Source organism: Grammomys surdaster, unplaced genomic scaffold (genome assembly GCF_004785775.1).
Source record: "Grammomys surdaster isolate TR1022 unplaced genomic scaffold, NIH_TR_1.0 189, whole genome shotgun sequence".
In the NCBI taxonomy this organism is placed as follows: Eukaryota; Metazoa; Chordata; class Mammalia; order Rodentia; family Muridae; genus Grammomys; species Grammomys surdaster.
Window position 1 is genome coordinate 779007 of NW_021604634.1, and position 19584 is coordinate 798590.

A 19584-nucleotide genomic window follows, 5' to 3' on the forward strand; every position below is an offset into this window, starting at 1 on the left:
TATAAAATTAACTCAAGCAAATCAGTAGCCTTCCTCTACTCAAAAGATAAACAGGCTGAGAAAGAAATTAGGGAAACGATACCCTTGACAACAGTCACAAATAATATAAAATACCTTGGTGTGAATCTAAACAAGCAAGTGAAATATCTGTATGACAAGTACTTCAAATCCTCGAAGAAAGAAATCAAAGAAGATCTCAGAAGACAGAAAGATCTCCCATGCTCATGGATTGGCAGGATTAATATAATAAAAATGGCCATCTTGCCAAAAGCAATCTACAGATTCAATGCAATTTCCATTAAAATCCCAACTCAACTCTTCACAGAGTTAGAAAAGTAAATTCTCAAATTCATATGGAATAACAAAAAACCCAGGATAGTGAAAACTATTCTCAACAATAAAAGAACTTCTGGAGGAATCACCATCCCTGACCTCAAGCTGTACTACAGAGCAATAGTGACAAAAAGTACCGGATATTGGTACAGAGACAGGCAGGAAGATTAATGGAATAGAATTGAAGGCCCAGAAATGAACCCACACACCTATGGTCACTTGATCTTTGACAAAGGAGCTAAAACTCTCCAGTGGAAAAAGGACAGCATTTTCAACAAATGGTGCTAGTTCAACTGGAAGACAACATGTAGAAGAATGCTAATTGATCCATTCTTATCTCCTTGTACAAAACTCAAGTCTACATGGATAAAGGACCTCCACATAAAATCAGATACTCTGAAGCTAATAGAAGAGAAGGTGGGGAAGAACTTCGAATACTTGGGCACAGGGAAAAAGTTCCTGAACAGAACACCAATGGCATATGCTTTACGATCAAGAATTGACTAATGGGACTTCATAAAATTGCCAAGTTTCTGTAAGGCAAAGGACACTGTTAGTAGGACCAACAGATCTGTAGACTCTTCAAAGCAGAGGACTGACAGGCAAATGAACTACACAGACTTGAGGGAAGCTTTGCTAGTTTTTATAAACAGTTAAATTTTGTATACCACAATCCCATGGATGTGTAAGGTCAAGGTATCCACTAGCCCTAGGAAGCACCTACAGGAGACCCTCAATAGTCACACCCTTCCTATACTACCTCCCCCAAACCCACAGACTAGTTAGATCATTTCAATTTTGCAATTATATAAACTATTCATACATTGTATATACAGCTTTTGGTTTTATATAGTTTGAGCTTTTAAACTCAACATGACACCTGTTATGGCTTGAATGGTTTTTGTCTTTTTTTTTTTTCCTGTAATCCAACGGTTGGGGGCAGAAGGGGGCAGTGGCTGGAGGAGGGTGGGGGAACTGTGGGGGAACTATTAGTTTGAGGCCATTCTTGGCTACATAGTTAAGTTCAAGGCAAGCTGAAATCATGAAGTACTATCTAAAAAGGGAACAAATAAACCCCAATCCTGTGTTTGAGAGTAACAAAAACACTATGCATAAAAAGTTTAGAGATGCAACCAAAATAATATTTACAGAGAAATTAATTATTTAAATATGTATTCAAAAGGAAAGGAGAGGCTCCAAATTAACCAGTTAAATATCTATATCATAAAGAAAATACTAAATCAAAGTAGAAATAAAGTAACATTATGAAACAGCAAATTTCATACAGTAAGAAAACTCACAAGACTAATAGTATTATTTACATAATCTACCCGTTTTAAGTCTGTTGTTGGGAACAAACAGGAGGAGCAGATGACAGTGTCAGGCATAGGTGGGTGAGGAAGCCCTTGGTCCAGTGAAGGCTGGACGCCCCAGTGTGGGGGAAATCCTGGGTGGGGAGGTGGGTGGGGGCAGGTGGGTGAGGGCACATCCTCACAGAAGCAGGAGGAAGGGGGATGGGATAGGGTGTTCCTGGGTGGGTGGGGGAATGAGGAAAGGGGATTACATCTGAAATGTAAATAAAATATCAATAAAAAAAGATTACAGAGTGGAGATGAGGAAGGAGAGTATGACGGCAGAAGCTTGTTACCCAGCACACTGCAGTGAGCAATGGCTGGAGGGTGAGGAATTATAGTCACCCTCAAATACAGAGAAAATCCAAAGACAAAAAGGTTTTAAGAACTCTGTGTCAAAATTAGTAAATAAATTTAAAAAATCAATGAAGAAAAACATTTCAAGACCAATATGACAGACTTTATACATATATGAAATAGCAGGAAAATATCAAACAAACTTGTAAGTAAATTTGAAATTTTAGATAGTTGACATATCTCTTGCAAACTTTTAGCTTTGCCAAAGTAACTACTAAGGAAAGCAAATTTAACCAGTCTTTCCACAGAGAACTTGAAGGCTTACAATGGTCTACTTGCCATGAAGTGTTTAAAGAATAAACAACTCTGATGTAATTTTTTTTTTTTTAGATAGGAGAAAATGGGAGATTCATCATTGTGTTTTGAACCTGTATCATCTCGATACTAACCTAGAAAAATGGTATGAAAAGGCAAAATTACAAGTATTATCACTTGTATAAACTGATAGAAGAGTCACCCAGAAAACACAAGTGACTAGAATCTAATGAAATCCAAGAGTTATAAACCGTGACCATGTTAGGTCTTGCCCCAGAAATAAGAAGCAGGTATGACATTAGAAGACAGGCACTGTAACTTAGCGTGGTAATCTATTTAACAAACATCTCAAGACAAAATCACCTAGAGATTTAGAAACTATTTTTAAAATGTTTTATGAGATGAAAACAGGCTTTAGCAGATTGGAATAAATAACAATAAGTATCTTGAAGAGGTTTTATGAAAAAGAGCATGTTGCTATGCTGAATGTGTTGACTTTGATAATGGGAACAAAGGAAGAATGCACATCATTCTTATGCTTTAGTGAATAACACACAAGATGTTTGCCTATTAGCAAGAAAAGAGATAAATGGTGCCAAAGGGTTAAAACAAAGAAAAAAATCTCCCTTTTGTGATGAATATATAAAAGTTTGAAAAAATGTCTTACCAAAGCCAGATTTAATCATTTGTAGATAACCATTATGTAATCATACCAGAAGCAAAGAGATATGAAATGGAATTTGGAAAAAACTTATAATAGGATTTTAAAATATAAAATATTTATAAATTGCTTTTCTATGGAGAAAGTCAAAAAGAAATCTAAAGGTAAGAGGTACAACAGATTCAAGACTGAGCAAAGCGAAGCTTCAGCACTTGGAGGAGGAAAGGCCTATGTTAAAGACTGTCGGTTCTGAGGGTATATTCATCAGTTTGATATTAGGTCAGAGGCAGAAAGACCAAGGGTGCCTACAACAGGCTATAAACATGTGTACATGACACAGATGATACTAAGCCTCTGGGGGAAAGGTTTATTTTCTTATTTTATAAAGGCTGCTGAGACAATTTAAAACTCTAGATCTGTAAACTCTATCATATACTACTTTAAAAAAAATCAGTTCTCTAGCATAGACAAGGCCTTGGGTTCAACCTTTGTCTTTCTGCCATAACCCCACTAGCCTACCCCAACCTCCTTGAGCTGGAGTCTATCTGTGGTAGATGTATACTCCACATGCTTGAAAGCCGGAGTTCAAGTCCCATCATCACAAGAGAATGAAATCACTTTTAGTGATCAAATTCAGTGGTCACATTCAGTAGATACGGAGAAGAGAACAGGGTTCTTCTAGGTGCAGAGGAAGATTTCTAGGTGCACAATTTGACAATATCCTACAAGGATTCACGGATATTTAACAAGGTAAAATCAGAAACTATTTTCCTGAGTAAAAAAAAAAAAAGTCAAGTTATAGAGAAAGATGTTAGCAAAACAGGAATGAAAATCATAACAAACTGTCCATCACAACAAAGGACTTTGAAAGTTCACCAAACAGAAATTCTAAATCACTGGTTCTCAACTTGTTGGTCATGACCTCTTGTGGGAGGGGAGGCTGAATGACCCTTTCATAGGGATAGCCTAGGACCATAGGAAATTACAATACATAACCATAGCAAAATTCTAGTTAGGAAGCAGCAACAAAAATAACTTTATGGTTCAGAGTCACCATAACACGAGAAACTGCATTAAAGGTTTACAAGCATTAGGAAGGCTGAGAACCACTGGTCTATATTGATAATGATATGCTAACTTGATACCACCTCAAATACTGCCAATATTAGCAAACACAGCAAAGCCACAGACAAGTATAGCCAAGCAATTTCATTCCTAGACTTTGATACCAGATGCTCACATGCTTACTGATCAATGTGTAGAGTAACAATGAAACTCCCTAAAGTTTTTTAATGGAATATTGGACACATGTTCAGTGGTACAGTCACAAATAAGGATGGCAAGGTATAAGGAATGATGAATCTGTGAAGCCATGTTAAACATAAGATGCAGCATTGTAAAAGGGTAATCTCTAATATGATTTCAACTGTATAAAGCAATAAAACAAGAAAACTTTCACATTATGTTTACATAAGCAAATATACATGCAATGTTCTTGAGAAAAACAAGAAGTTAACCATTTGAAAAAACATTCAGCCATGTAGCGTGTGCTATATAGCATTCTACTGGATAAACATACAGAATTACTATAAATTAAAAAGAAAACTGAAATACTCCACTTACAGTAAAAGCAAGAGTTAATGTGCAAAGGGTGGTTGAACATAACACTGATGGTTTACAATAATGATGGTATTAGCATCATTTATAAGCAAGTATTTTAAATGATCTCAAAAACTGAAGTAGTGTATGCTGGTACATACATACATGAGATAAACATTCTTTGTGGATGTGTGTGCACGTACAGGTCACAGAGATGAGAAGAGCTAACACATACCTACTGAAACAAGTCTGAGGACACTTCAAAACTCAGATGTGAGTGGATGTATCAGAGTATACTACTGTATCAGAGCTACTCAGTGTCTAAGGGTTAGCTACCTACTCCAATGTGAGAACTCACCCCTTCTCAGGTAGAAGACTTGTTGGATAAGAAAAGAAACCAAACAACCCTAAAACCATTCAGTACTGGCAATAACTTGCAGAAATTGCTAAGAAATTACCTTTGGGGGAAACTTCATTGCTAACCCTAGTACAACTTTGTACCAATACCACCTGGCACCTTTGATGGTCCAGCCTTCAGTGTGCAGATGTTGCCATCTAGTCTTCAGTCTATAGGTTCTAGAAATTTCTCTGATGAGCCTCCCACATGCTCTGATGGTAACATAGGCAAAATGAAGAAGAAGCTATGTCTCCACAACACAGACACCCCTTGCAGTACAGTGCTCTAGGAAAGGCATTGCCTGAAAAAGCCTCCCACACGCTCTGATGTAACGTAGGCAAAATGAAGGAGAAGCTATGTTTCCACAACTCACAGACACCCCTTGCAGTACAGTGCTCTAGGAAAGGCATTGCCTGAAAAAGAGTTTTAAGTGTGCCTCAGAAGGGGTATAATTATCTCTTTGTCTAACAGCATTTTTGCCATTCTTGTTCATGTATGCCTTATGCAGAAGCAAAAGCCTCTCTGGTTTTGGAGTTATCAATCAAAACACAGGCACTTTAAAGCATCTCAAGAAAACAGACAAGGAACAGCAAACACAAGGCCCTGGATATGCTAATGTGCTAACAATTCTGCTGGTATCTTCCTGTTAGAAGACATGCACAGGGACATCTGTTCATTTTAGAATTACAATAAAAGCTACATCATGTAATATTTCTCTTTGGATAACAAAAATGTTGTAATTAAACTATGCTCTCAAAAAACCCCACAAAACAAACAAAAAAAGACAATGTAAATTTTATCAAGTAGCTTAAAAACTATTTCATTGAACTGAGTAATTTAAATAAAATACTTAACTTTTGTAAACCTGAAATGATTTCTGATTCTTAGGACACTAGAGGAAAAATTACTTTACTTCCTAGATTTGCATATTTTGCAAAATAACATATATTTAAAAGTCCAAAAGCACATTTAAACACTAAAATGAGTTGTCCTTATTTTATAGAAACTTGGCAACAGGAAAACAAATTTGTTCCCATTAAAGATACTCCTCAATTCTCTACATAAGCCTCCTGTGCTTCTCACACTCTGCAGCTCTCAATCCTTCTGCTGAGTTGGTACAACTTAGGTCTAGGTGTACAAAACTCAGCAGTGTGTTATATTAAAGTGAGCATGCTCATGGTAAGCTAAAGCAAAGGCAGGCTGAAAAACTGTCTAGTCAGGCGCAGTACACTTAGATGAGCATGCTAAACAAATTCACTGAAAAGCTAGAGCATATGAGATTGTAGGCAGTCTGATATCACCATCACTTTATTAGCAAGTATTTTAAATGACTATAGAGACTAAAATAGGAGTGTATGCTGATACATGCGCATATATACATGTGTGTGTAAAGATATATACACAAAGACAAGCATAAGTGCACACTCATACTTATTTTTTTATCTAAACACATGAAAAGGTAAGAGTATGTCTGTATTTGTATACACACTTGTGTGCACACAAGTGTGTGTGTGCTTGTAGGGGCCTTGTAGGGGGAAAGGGACAACACTGAATGTCTTTGTCTATTACTTTTCATTGTATTTTCTGAGACTACATTTCTCATTGAACTTGGAGCTTGTGAGTTTGGAAAGACTGAGCAGCAAGCCTAAGGAATCATCCTTCCTCTATTGTCCATCACTGGGGTTATAGGTGTGTAGTGCCATGCCTAACTCACTTCCTTAACCCACTAGGGCATTTTCCCAGTTCTAAACACATGAAAGGTGTTTTAATATAGTTTTATATAGTTATACATATTGTACTTATTTTCTTATTAGATATTGCCCATTTTCACTAAATCCAAATAACTATTCAAATATAAAAACAACAGAAATCACCGTTAGTTCCAATAATCCTCCTGGGGCATAATTTTGTTACAATAATAATAATAATTAATATTAATAATAATAATAATAATTTTATTAAATAAATAAAAGAAAAGTAGGGCAAGTACCTTTACATCGTTATTTTCCTAAAGACAAAGACAAGGGAGATAGTTTATAAATTCCAGTCCAGATCTCATAGAAGTGCTTTTTCAGATCTAAGGTGAAAGGCTCTTTCAGCCTTTCTCCCACTATGGAACAGAAGCAGTCTTCAATGTAACATCACAGAACATTCCAGACAAGCTTAAAAAAAAAAAATCAACTCAAAGGAAGAACACAAGAAAGAAAATCTTGATAATTTCTGCAAGAAGATGGGAAAATACCATTCCTTCAGTAGGAGACAACAGGTTTCACGCATAAGCAAGCATGGAGAAACGCTGTGGATAGTGCCAAGCAGGCAGGCAGGATCTTCCAAGACTCTCCCTTCCTCTGCCACAACTCTTATCTTCCTCTTTGTCTGCTTTGGTGCCTGCCATCACCCTGGCCACAGCTGGATAGTCAACAAGTGTCCTGCTTTGCTTTCTGATAAACACCATGGCCAAAAGCAACTTGGCTTTAGTTTATTTGGCTTGTGTGTCCACATCACAATCCACCAACCAGAGAAGTCAAGGCAGGAATTCAAGCCAGAACCTGCAGGTAGATACTGTAGCCCTTTCCACGGAGAAACATTGCTAACTGGCTCACTTAGCTTGTTTAATCCTTCAGTCCAGGGTCACCTGCTCAGGGTGGCACCACCCACAACTGTTAAGAGCCCTCACACATTAATTAATCATTAATCAGGAAAAATGCTCCACAGACCTACCTATAGGCCAATCTGATGAGGACATTTTCTCAATTAAGAGTCCTCCTTTCCCAGGTGACCCTAGTCTGTGTCAGGTGACATCAAACTGACCAGCAGTCAGCTAATATAAAGGGGGAAAGGACATGAAGGTAGCAGGATACTGATTTATTTGTGCATTTCTAGTGTCCAAATGAGCCTGATGCATTAATTGTGGCCTACATCACCATCTAAGGTTGCTTCTCAATTGTTTCAATTATAAACAAAACAAAAAAGAAAGGACATAAATAATAATAATAAAAAAACATGTCTTATTTCAAGCATAATCCCTATGGGTATCTGTAAATGACATTGGCATTGTTCAAAGTCTATTCTTTTGCCTGTCCTGGATAAGCAGGATGTCCTTCTGTCTGTCCTGGATAAGTGGGAGACAGCTTAAAGGATAAGCAGAATAAGCTTATAAGGTGTTGACTATCCAGCTGTGGCCAGGGTGATGACGGGCACCAAAGCAGACAAAGAGGAAGATAAGAGTTGTGACAGAGGAAGGGAGAGCCTAGGAGGATGCTGCCTGCCTGGTCAGCACTACCAACTCACTATTAGAACCTTGCACTGCCAGAATGGTGTGGAGAAGGTCAAGCCACAGAGGCTGCATGCAAGTCTCAAGTATGAGTAAGGACAGCAGACAGATGTGTAGAACAGAAGCCCTAAATACAAGTAAACACCACTGTGTGTATGTTGGGGAGGCATATAATCATGAGACAGGGGGTGTTAGAGTCCAAATAGTTTAAGGTCCTTGAATCATTTTAAAGAAAAGCAAAGAAATGGTTTTTTTTATTATGTGCAGGGTAACATTTCTACAGGAATAATGGGACAGAATACAAAGAAATACAAGGATAGAAAGGACTTTAAAACATTCAAAGGGCACAAAAATATAGAAGTAGAACAAATAAAGTAAAAATAAATGCCGACAAGTCATTTAACTGTACTAAATGTAAAGATCATAAAGGACTGACCAATGCGACTCCCCAGCCGCACACTATTTCTAAGACCTTCCCATTCACACAAGACAGCCAGTCTAAGCCGGCAAGCATTTAATAACACAGCTTTAAAACACACAAATGCACCATGGGAAATGAATATAACCATAATTACGATGAGAGATAGTTTGCTTATAACGTAAGGGAGAGTTCCTTTAAAAGAAAGCATATAGATGATTTTAAAAACCCACAAGATTCATCTAGTGACATTTGTACAAAAACTCACTCCATAGAATATAAGAATTTCTAAGCATATTTATCTAAGAACATTTATGACTGACTACATCATGCAAAAATAAAGTGCAATGAGGATCTGGAGGTAAGTTTCAGAAGAAGTCCTAAAATATTTTGTCATTAAACTCAGAGAAAAACAGATAGATAGCCTAATATAACTTGAGAGATTATATTTCACAGTATCTACCAACAAGTCTAGAAGTTGGTATCATTTTTCCCATAGGAAAGAGCCTGCAATTCTATTCCCAGGCACTAAGAAGCCCTAGCATCTGCCTGGGTCTTGTGCCACTGGTTCAGGAGTAGCTAACTGGGCAGTGATATGCGACTGGCCTAAGCTAGAGTTCCTAAGCAGGAGACACATTCTTTGTTTTACACTAAACAAGTAGGTTTCCTCCTTGGCCGATGTCTAGTGAGAGTGGGTACTGTACAGGAAGATCAGTGTATACACAGGAACGGCAGGAAAGCGATGGGAGAAGGATACTATGCAGAAGGCAGTGGATGGGATCATTGCAAGCCATGCATCAGCAGGCTGAAAGTGTACCAACAAATAGCTCCCTCAAGAATCTGCATATCTGAGTAAACTCTGTCATAACTGTTGAATAAAACAGAACTGTGACTTCACAGTTATACTATTTGAGGACATACTGTCCTTGAGCTGATTTATGGTATTCAATACAAGCATACATGATATCTATGATGGGTTGTTTCTACATATGTAGCTATCCAAAGGAGTATGTCCAGGAGCCCTTCCTGCCCACTATGTCACCTGACTCTGGCACTGGTCAAAACTGGATTCAAGCAGTCTGTATCCTTACAGAGTCTGGTGGTGGAGAGCTGTGGCCAACAGAAGACAGGCATCAGCACAGAGCCACACAGAATGGCAGCCACTGACAGGCAGCAAGTGCCTTGGGATGGCTCATAGGACCTTCCTCAGGCCTGAGGGTGTACTTGGTGATGTCTGAATGACAAAGAACTAACTGTAAGTACAGTAGACAGCGTCCTAGATGTGAAGAGCTTAAGTGAAAACAGTCTTGTGTTATTCTTAGAGAAGGCAAGCCCAGCCTATGCATGAGGCAAAGTGTCCCAAAGACAAAATTGTGGAGCTGGCTGGCTTTGAGGCTGTGTCAAAATGTGAGGAGTATCTGCATGAGAAGTGTGGGGGTAACAGTAATGGCAGCCGCATACAAGAGCCTTGTTGTCTGGATCCCTGTCATCTTAACTGACATTACAAATGACAGTTAGTCTAGATTCAGGCTTCATTCATGAGTCACAAGGGTTACTCATAGGAAAAATCTCAGTCTTTTATATATGTAAGCATAATACAAACATGCTAAGGATATCATTCTAAAGATAAGATTTTTGAGGCTGTTTGAGCCTTTAAATAGGTACGGAATATTAACTGCTTATACATCAATCTCTAGTTACACTGCTTATCATTTTGAAAAATAGTTCCTTTTGAAGACTGCCTTGGTCAGCATCTTTTCTAATTTGAACGATCTATCAGATCCTCCTTAAACAGTGGGGAACTTCCTTTTGGTTTGTTTCCTGAGACAGGGTGCTATGTAGCCAGGCCTTAGCATTCTGACTATGGCTAAGGATTACAGGTGAACACTAATAGGTCTGGCTTTCAAAAATAGGTAATTTCAAATATCAACAATGTACACAGGCCCTAGAGCACAGGAAATAAGACAGTAACAAGCAATTTGCAAACTTTTTCTTCCTAATTTATATTTATGTTTAAACAAGAGCAATTTTCCAGCTGTTGAGACAACACTGTTAAAAGCAGGAAAAGTGGCACTTTTGTCTAAGTTACCCTAGCAAAACTAATCATGTTCTAAATTCCACTTACAGATAACTAGCTCTATTCATCTGGGTTCCCAGCCCTTTCCTCTACAGTTTTGACTGGGTAACTTTTTTTCACATTATGATAAAACAATTTCAGAAAAATCATACATTATGAAATAAGACAATTTTGTTCTTCTAATTTTAAACATACCTTATCGGAATGATGTAGGAAAAGAGAAGGAGGAACCGAAAAAGATTACGGTACCAAGGTCCTGCAAATCCCTGTAAGGTTACCATAACAACAGAAAGAACAACTAAGGCCAGAAATAGCGCCTTTGTCAACTGATTGAGTTCGAGGTCCAATAAACCAACCTAAAAAAAAAAAATAACAAAAGTGTTACATTAATACATGCCCAGACTGGACCCACCCCTAGTGTCCTGATCAGAATACATGAAAATGTCAACTTGAGAAAACATAAGATTTTAATAGTCTTTATCATAATTTAACACAAAACTACTAATTTTCTCTTCCCACGCCTCTCATAGATTTAGGTAGGATTTCTGCAAATGTGTGGTAACCTGTCCAGAGCTCTTGGGGAGACCAGAGTGAACCACCAGCCACCACAGCTTCATCTGCTGTGTGCTGACTAGAAAATGCCAACAGCACAAGACCAAGAATGACAAAAGCAGGACTGCATCACAACTACTCTGTGAGCAAAACATTCATCTTCTGTGGCATGCCAGGTGAGGTCATCTCTGCTGTCACCCTCAAGTATCCCTTGGACACCTTCCGCCCAGATCCAGAGTCCCCCACTTGCAGGACAGTATGTGTCAGTCATTCTGCAAGTTTCTGCAAAAACTTACAGAGAAAGAGATCATGGGGGTCAGTTTAGAATTGGAACTTGTTTAATTTATGCAAATCCCACACTTCTGATTCCTCCAGTGTAACATACTACACTGACATTCATCCTGTGGACTGATTACTAGCTAAGCACATAAATAATATAAGGAAAATTACACCAAAGGAACCACTCATTTCTCCTTGATTTTGGAAACAGGGAGCAAATAGCCTTTGCCTTAAAAAGTAAGGAGAACCTAACCTGGCTCTTCTGAAATGTGTAACTCCAATTTTGAGCTCTGGTAATTTCTGTGGATGGCTTTTCCCACTTCACCCATAAAGAACAAAGTGCAGTTCTGGGTGTGGGCGGTGAGGGGTGCTGCTTGAGGTTAATCCAGGGAAGCTGCAGCAGGGGAGGGAGAAAAGAAGGCACACAACAGCTGAGGCTACTGAGCTGAGGCCTGCTCACTTGGATTTGGACTCTACCTCCCAAGGGCATAACACAGGGTGGGCCCTCAGTTTCTTACTATACTGTAAGGACCCATCAGCAGCTTCTTGACAGGGCTCTGGAAAGGAAGCAACACTGTGTCTGTACACAGTGTCATATGGCACAACTCTCTAAGTCTAGCAGGGAAGAAGGTTACACTGTGTACAGTGTCACACGACTGTAAGTCTAGAAGGCATACTGTTTTCACTGTTATACATTCACCTTGGACCCAGTCACTCTTCAGATAAACTGTATGACTTTGGGGACTAGCCTCAAAATTTTATTTTTAGCTCACTTTTTTTTTTTTTTTTAAATCAGGATCTTGCTATGTAGCTCTGCTTGACCTGGAACTCCCTGCATAGACAGGCTGGCCCCTAACTTACATTGATCCTCCTGCCTCTACCTCCAAAATATTAAAAACCAGGAATGTGTCACTACATCTGACCCAGCACCAAACTCTTATCCATTGAGTAATGGTTGGAGGCGCTAGGTTATTGGGCATATACACAATACTGGATGAGGTCATGGCCACTGTCCACTGGGATCCCTGACTCAGGTGGTGTGAACAGTAGAACAAATACTATCAGGCTAAGCATCTCCCTGCCACCCTAAATCTGGCACAGTTTTTTAAAAACAAGAAAGGAAAGCAGGGCAAAGGGGTTGTGATGGGGGAGAAGAAAGTAGAGGAAAAGAAAAAGAGAGAAAAAACGGAAAGAATATAACCAACAAAATCTTAACTAAAAAAATAAAAGAAAATAAAATATAATGTAAATAATTGAGACTTAGCTGAACTACTCTGATTTTTTTCATAGTGCCTCAGAAAATTAGCTTTTTCCAAAGCTCATAATTTAGTTCAAATCTAGTTTTGATTAATATTTGCCACAAACTCTTATGAGATCATGAGAAGCCATTGCTAGAAAGAAAAATAGCTAAGTTTCTAAGAAAGTTCATTACATTCATTGTAAAGAAAACTAATTAAACAAGTAATTACGTGCCTCCTACACCTTGTGTGCTAGACTCTGGGGTTATAAAAATGAGTTAATTATGAGAATTCATTTTTACTTGCAAGAAAGAGTCTACTAAGAGAAACAAAATGAATGCTAGTACTCTATGTCTTCTGAAATATCCAATATACAAATAGCAGAATTTGGAAATATCCAAACACAGTGTTCTTCTCTGTCTAGGTTTATGTCTGGAATATGTTGGTAAATACATCATGATCTTTGAAAGCACTAAAGAAACCAGAAGCACTGACCAGTCTCCAGGAGAACAACTGGAGTCTGCACCCACACCAGTGCCCCAGGCTGCAGAGGGCAGTGGGCAGAGGCCCTCCTAGGCTCTTCTCTGCCCTTATTAGTGGAGCACAGCCTAGCACATATGCAGCATGCTCTCACTCAGGGGCTCCCAACCCTGCCATGACTATGCAAGAGTCCTAAACAAGCAACCTCAAATAATAACTACACATCTGATGCACACAGAGCATCATCTCACTTCAATGGTGACCAATGGGACTCCGAATGCTGCACAGCACACAGCAGCTCATGTCAACAGTCTCTGTGGAAACTGAAGACTATCAGGCTTAAGTTGCCCCTCAGCACATGTGCTCTAGTTCTCAGCAGCAGATGGACTGCCTCAGAGCCCAGTAAATCATGGGAGGCTACCCAAACCCGGCTGAGCCCTTCCTGAGTAAAGTGACTACTTCCCTGGAGAGTGGGCACTGTGAAAGGACCAGGATTCAAGAATCCTGACAATTCCCCAGTCTTGCTTTCCTCCTGAGAATGAGGCAGCTCAGACCTCAGTGGCTGATTTATCAGCTCCATTTAAAAAGCAGCACAAGGAGGACAAATACCATGCGATTTCCGCTATTTCACTACTACGTAGTTTATGCTTGAATTATTGAGAAAAATAGGGTTTGGGATTAAAATGAAGAAAAATTAAGCCAGGGAAGTAGAGCATGTTTCAAAGCCCAGATCTTTCTGCTGTGACAAAGGCGGTCTAAGTTTCAGGCCTCACTGAGGATCAGATGAAGTCATTATTCATTCAGTCAGGGAAAAAAGACTCAATTACCTCAACCTAAAGATGCTATCAATGAATGCAAAGTGCATATTTTACTCTATTCATCCAAATCCCATTAAAAAGTGAAAGGAATGATTTAATCTGGCCTTCCAGAGTTGGCCTTTTTTTTGTAATAAAATAAAGAATTACTGTCTTGCAAAATGCATAACCACTGTCTCACACTTCCCCCTGCATAAGAGCAGTGAAGACCAAAGGTTGCATAAAACCTCTGAGAAACACATGTCACATAGAGGTTAGAGACACAAAGTTGCCCATGCACAGGATTTGCACATAATTCAAGACATTAAGACCATTCTAATTGACCAAGACAGATGGAGTTGACTGCGGACCAGTGGATATCAATTTTGAAGCCAAGCGAATGCTCCTTTCTCCTACTCCCTTCCAGGGAGAGGAGGGTCCTGAGGACAGGCTCAGTAGGCAGGTGAGATCCACTCTCCACCAGCAGGCAGACAGCTGGCTCTCACATTCTTTCAGGGTGCCTTTCCTGCCCTTCCTTGACTGGAATGGCAACCCTGACTTTGATTAATTCCAAGAAAGGGCAGCAATAAGAAGTTTTTAATACTAGTTTGTTTGTTTTAAAAAAGTGAAACATTTCAACCAATAAACTTTTTATATTCACTTTTTCTGCAAAGTATTTCATCTGAAAGTGTCACCTTCAGCTTTGGTATGTCTCTCAGTATTACTAAAGAATTTCCTAAACACTTCAACAATGCAGAACTTTCTGCTATGATTGTAAAAACTTTTAAATCTTAAGATATATTATTAATCGCTTGAATTAATGATGACTGTATGAGAAAAGGTAAATTAGATACTCTAGGAAGTAATCTCCGACATTTACTACTAAGTTCTTATATTAGTAAAGCAAATTTTCTTCTACTTGTCATAATATTTGTTTTATTTGAAACAACTGTGATAACAAAATTAAATACGCTACTGGAAATTTTAATCTCCACGGGAAAATTTGAGCATAATGCCTAAGACAACCACAATGGCTCTGCAAAGGGGCTGTTCTAGGATAATGAACACAATAATTGCCTGTATAATCTAAAATGCTACTAATGGCAACGATCACAAATCCATTTAGCTCCTCTTTAATTTATGTACCAAGTTTTAAATAGCTAATGGTTCTCAGTAAAATAATGGTTTATACCAACAATAAAGGGTAAATACGGTGTTCTCCTGCTTAATCAAGAAAGGATCAGTCAGTTTGGTTTTTTTAATGAACACATGGACGAATGAGGATCAGACCTTATCTCTATAGAACAGCAACGCTCCCATCCATCTCAAAGTTAAAAGTACCTGCACAGACTAAGTTCCTAAGAAATCAATGTGCACACCAAAGTATAGCAACAACAATGTTACAAAACCTTACACCGTATACATGCTTTAAAAGTACATGAAACACAGCTTTGAAGTACAACTAACTGCTGCTAACAGCATCACCCATAGATTCAAAAATGGAAATATCACAGCACTTTTAGCAATGCTCTAAGATTTACATGTACTCATTCCTTACATGCAAGTATTTCAGAATCACAAAATTTCAGAGTCAATGTACAGCCCTGAAGAAAACTATATTTTAAACTGCCCTATGTTTTCCTTGTGAATACAGTGTTACTTGAGAGAAAAGCCCCTAATAAAATGCCTAATTCATTTGATACTCCATGAACGTGAGTATATCTTTAGACAAGATACGCAAGAAGGAAACAGTAACTGTTAACATCTTCTTACCAGCTATCTGTGGACCAACTATTGTCTCTTCATTTGGATTTAGCACAACACTGATGCAGAACTATGAACCTAACTGGACTGCTATAAAAGGATTATTCATTTCAATATCTTTGAAACAAATCAGTCTGTACTATCACATTTAATCCAATATTTAAAACAAAGTAATTTTAAGATTTGTATTTGTATTTAAATAAATGAAAATTGTACATTACACCTAATCCCTGAATCTTACATCAATAGCATCACAGAGCTTAAATTATTAGCAGAATTTTTTAAGTTATCACTTCAAACAATGATAAAATGAGGTAGTTTTTTGCCACCTCAAGTTTATTTATTCATTTTGGGATATGAACTATTAAGCTTTAACTGTTTGCAGCCATGTAGCTGGCCACACGCTGACGATCTATCTGACCATTACTGTTGCCGCCCCAGTGATCTGTGAAATAAGAAGAGCTTCTTTGGGCCATTATTGTCTATTGGCTCAATAGTCTGTGCTTTAAAGGCTCTCTAAGTGTGTGTCAGTGTAACAATGCCTAATATAGTGTGTTTACCTTAAACTATAAACTCTGTATCTATGTAAGACATGCAGGTCTACAGTTAAAAACAATAATTCATAACACAGGTTCCTATCTACATAAAAATTTTTGACATTTTTCCCCTAGAATTTAGGGTTCTCACTTGGCTTACTAAATTTATTACACAATATGTTTTTTCATTGGTTATTTACATTTTAAAAAAGAAAATGGTGGGTGCCTTGAGGAGACTGATCAGTTCATAAAGTGCCTACAGTATAGCCATGAGTACCTGAATTCAATCTCTGGCATGCAAGTAAAAGCTGTGTGTGTCAGTACACTTCTGTAATTTCCCTGCTGAGAAGGGAGAGGCAGGAGAAACTTTTGGGACTTGTCAGCCAGCAGAACAGTAGAATCACTGTGTTCTGGGTTAAAGAGAACTTGCCTCAAAATACAAAGGTGGAGAAGTGAATGAGAAACAACATTAAACATCAACTTTGGCCTCAACATGTATACCCACTGCATAAACATGCGTGTGCAAGTGTGCACACACACACACACGGTTATCACACTTGTTTCTAAATATAAACAAAAATGTACCAGTACAATTATCATGTACCAGACAAAAGAGGGAAGCTGAACACTCAAGGAGCTAATCAGGAGACAAAGGCTTTCAAGTTTGTCTCACACGAGGTAGGCCCTATTTCTTTCTTAATGTAGAACCATGCACACTGTGACATGGCTTCCTCACAGTGAACGAACAGCCTGCTGCAGGTACACTCACTGCTGGCTTAAAGAACTTATCTTCTGAAAATGCTGTTGTTTACACAGTGGCTCTGGCCTTTACTATGTCATACTCCACTCACCAAAACATTCTTCATAATTTGCAGTAATACAGAAAACAGCACAGCAGCCAAGCACATGAGTCCATGCATGCATCAAATCTCAGGTCTGCTTCTAAAAAGCTTGTGCTGGTTCTATATGTTCAAGAGGGATCACTTTGTCCTGCTGATTGCTGGGTAGCAGCCCTTTTCGACATTAAAACCTTTATTGAATTATAATCTAAATGTTAAAAGCCAGCAAATATAATACAATGGTTTTAACATGTTGATGTGCTAACATTTTTATTTTAAATAATTATAGATTATTTCAAAATTGTCAACTGTAAAACATCAAAATTGTGTTTAAAACCAAAATAAATGAGGGAAATAGGTAAAAGATCTATGTGGAATTTTCATTTTTACTTCATATATACAAAGGACACTGCAATCTAGCACTGAGTACGAAGAGAAGCCCGTCATTTCCTAGTGTACTTTACTTAGGATCGTATTATATCACAGTGACATTCTTTCTAAGGTTGGTGATAAGAGAAGACTAAATCCTACGGTTAGTTTTCACTCTCACCCAAGGTCTACATTTTGAATATACTCAGCCCATGATCCTGTTGATATTTCATTCATTACCTCTTCACACCCATGTTTTAAGAATAGGGAGACATAAAAATGAGTGTGCGGCATGACAAGTCTTTGCCAGCAGAGGGTGCTCCAGGTTGGCACACAGTCTTCCTGGCATCTGCTCTCAGTAAAGTATAGCTTCATCTCCAAATCAAAAGCTCAGTCCATTAACCACATGGATTGCTTATTTTTGACGAGTTGACATAATATCTTCTTATCATGCAGAATTCAGGGCAGAATTGGTAGGCTTTAACACTCTGGAGTATAGGACTGGGAAGTTTCTGAATGAAAATCTACCAGCATAAGGAAGAAATCCTGTCAAAGATCTGAAGCCTCTGCCCTGGCACACTCGAAATGCTAGTGATACAGGGTGTAAGTCAAGTATATGGAATGGCAACCAGAGTTTACAGAGTGCTCTGAATACACTGAATGTATTTTTCTGATTTTTGTGTTAACAATGCAAAAAAAAAACTTTCAGTTTTAAATGATTTAACCAACTCATCCACCAAATTACAACAATTACTTCAACACCTTATGCTACCGACTCACCTCAGTTCTCAGTACCATTCACTAACTGGTATCTGAGGTCAGGTATTTGGTTAGCAACGTAGTTTAACTAAATAAAACTTGCAAACTATACATAGAGTCTTTTTGAATTATTCAAAGATTTTGTAGTTACAAATTCACCTACTTGGTAAAAATTACTATTTACTCTGGGGTCAATGCTTTGGCTGTCCTTTAAGGATATGTGCACAGTGGCAAAACAAAAACAAAATACAAACCAAAAAAACCACCTCCCAATGCTGGTACTTCATTGACAAAGTCAGTGAGGCAGAGCTTCTGTGATTCCCTTCACAGTTCCCAGGAATGAAAGGACAGAGTGTAGCCCTCTATTTAAAGGCTGAGTGGGGTGAATAACTGTGATGAACAGCACCATGGTTTTTGATTTTTTTGTTTTTTGTTTTTTGGTTTTTGGTTTTTCGAGACAGGGTTTCTCTGTGTAGTCCTAGCTATCCAGGAACTCACTCTGTAGACCAGGCTGGCCTCAAACTCAGAAATCCATCTGCCTCTGCCTCCTAAGTGCTGGGATTAAAGGCATGTGCCACCACTGCCCAACTAGCATCATGCATTTTTATTACTACTTTTTACCTTTAAAATGTGTCATATATAACATACAAATGAGTATCTGCATGTCCTTGAGAAGATACCCAGCTTTACCCGACTAAGATGGCTCTCTCCTGGGACACTATAGGTGCTCAGTTTACTGTTTAAGGTTCCATGGTCACATGAGGCCATCTCTGGGAATCAGTGCCTTCTTTGGTTTGCTTGGCTCATCCTTCTTCTCCCCCCACCCCGCCCCGTGTGTGTGTGTGTGTGTGTGTGTGTGTGTGTGTGTGTGTGAGAGACTGAGAGTGAGAGATAAATAATATAATATGGTAGGCTTTTTTTTCCATCTTAGGTTTGTTTATTTTTCATTTCAAGATATGAACTACTAAGTCTTAACTGTCTGTATCCATGCAGCAGGACACTTCAATTTATTTTGCCAATTTTGTATGTGATTTAATAGATATTACTTACCTTTTGAATTTACTTAAGAAGTAGAACACTAGCCTGATCTTTACTATCTGAAGACAGTGAGCTGAGCTTGGGTCAGCAATGCTCTCACTAGAATGAGACTACACCTGGCAACGGCAGGTCCTATGCTCATCAGGCAACCCACAGCCTGCCTCCTTCCTTCCTTCCTTCCTTCCTTCCTTCCTTCCTTCCTTCCTTCCTTCC

General features: G+C 38.5%; 1 protein-coding gene across 3 annotated transcripts in view; it reads right to left on the reverse strand.

The window, feature by feature from the left end:
- Atp9b (ATPase phospholipid transporting 9B (putative)) overlaps window positions 1–19584 on the reverse strand; it is a 216265-nt gene that overhangs the window by 75664 nt on the left and 121017 nt on the right. For all 3 annotated transcript variants that reach the window (XM_028768921.1, XM_028768920.1, XM_028768919.1), the window contains exon 12: window positions 10919–11079. In XM_028768921.1, the coding sequence (XP_028624754.1) occupies window positions 10919–11079 (161 nt within the window). The remainder of the gene's footprint in view (window positions 1–10918; window positions 11080–19584) is intronic.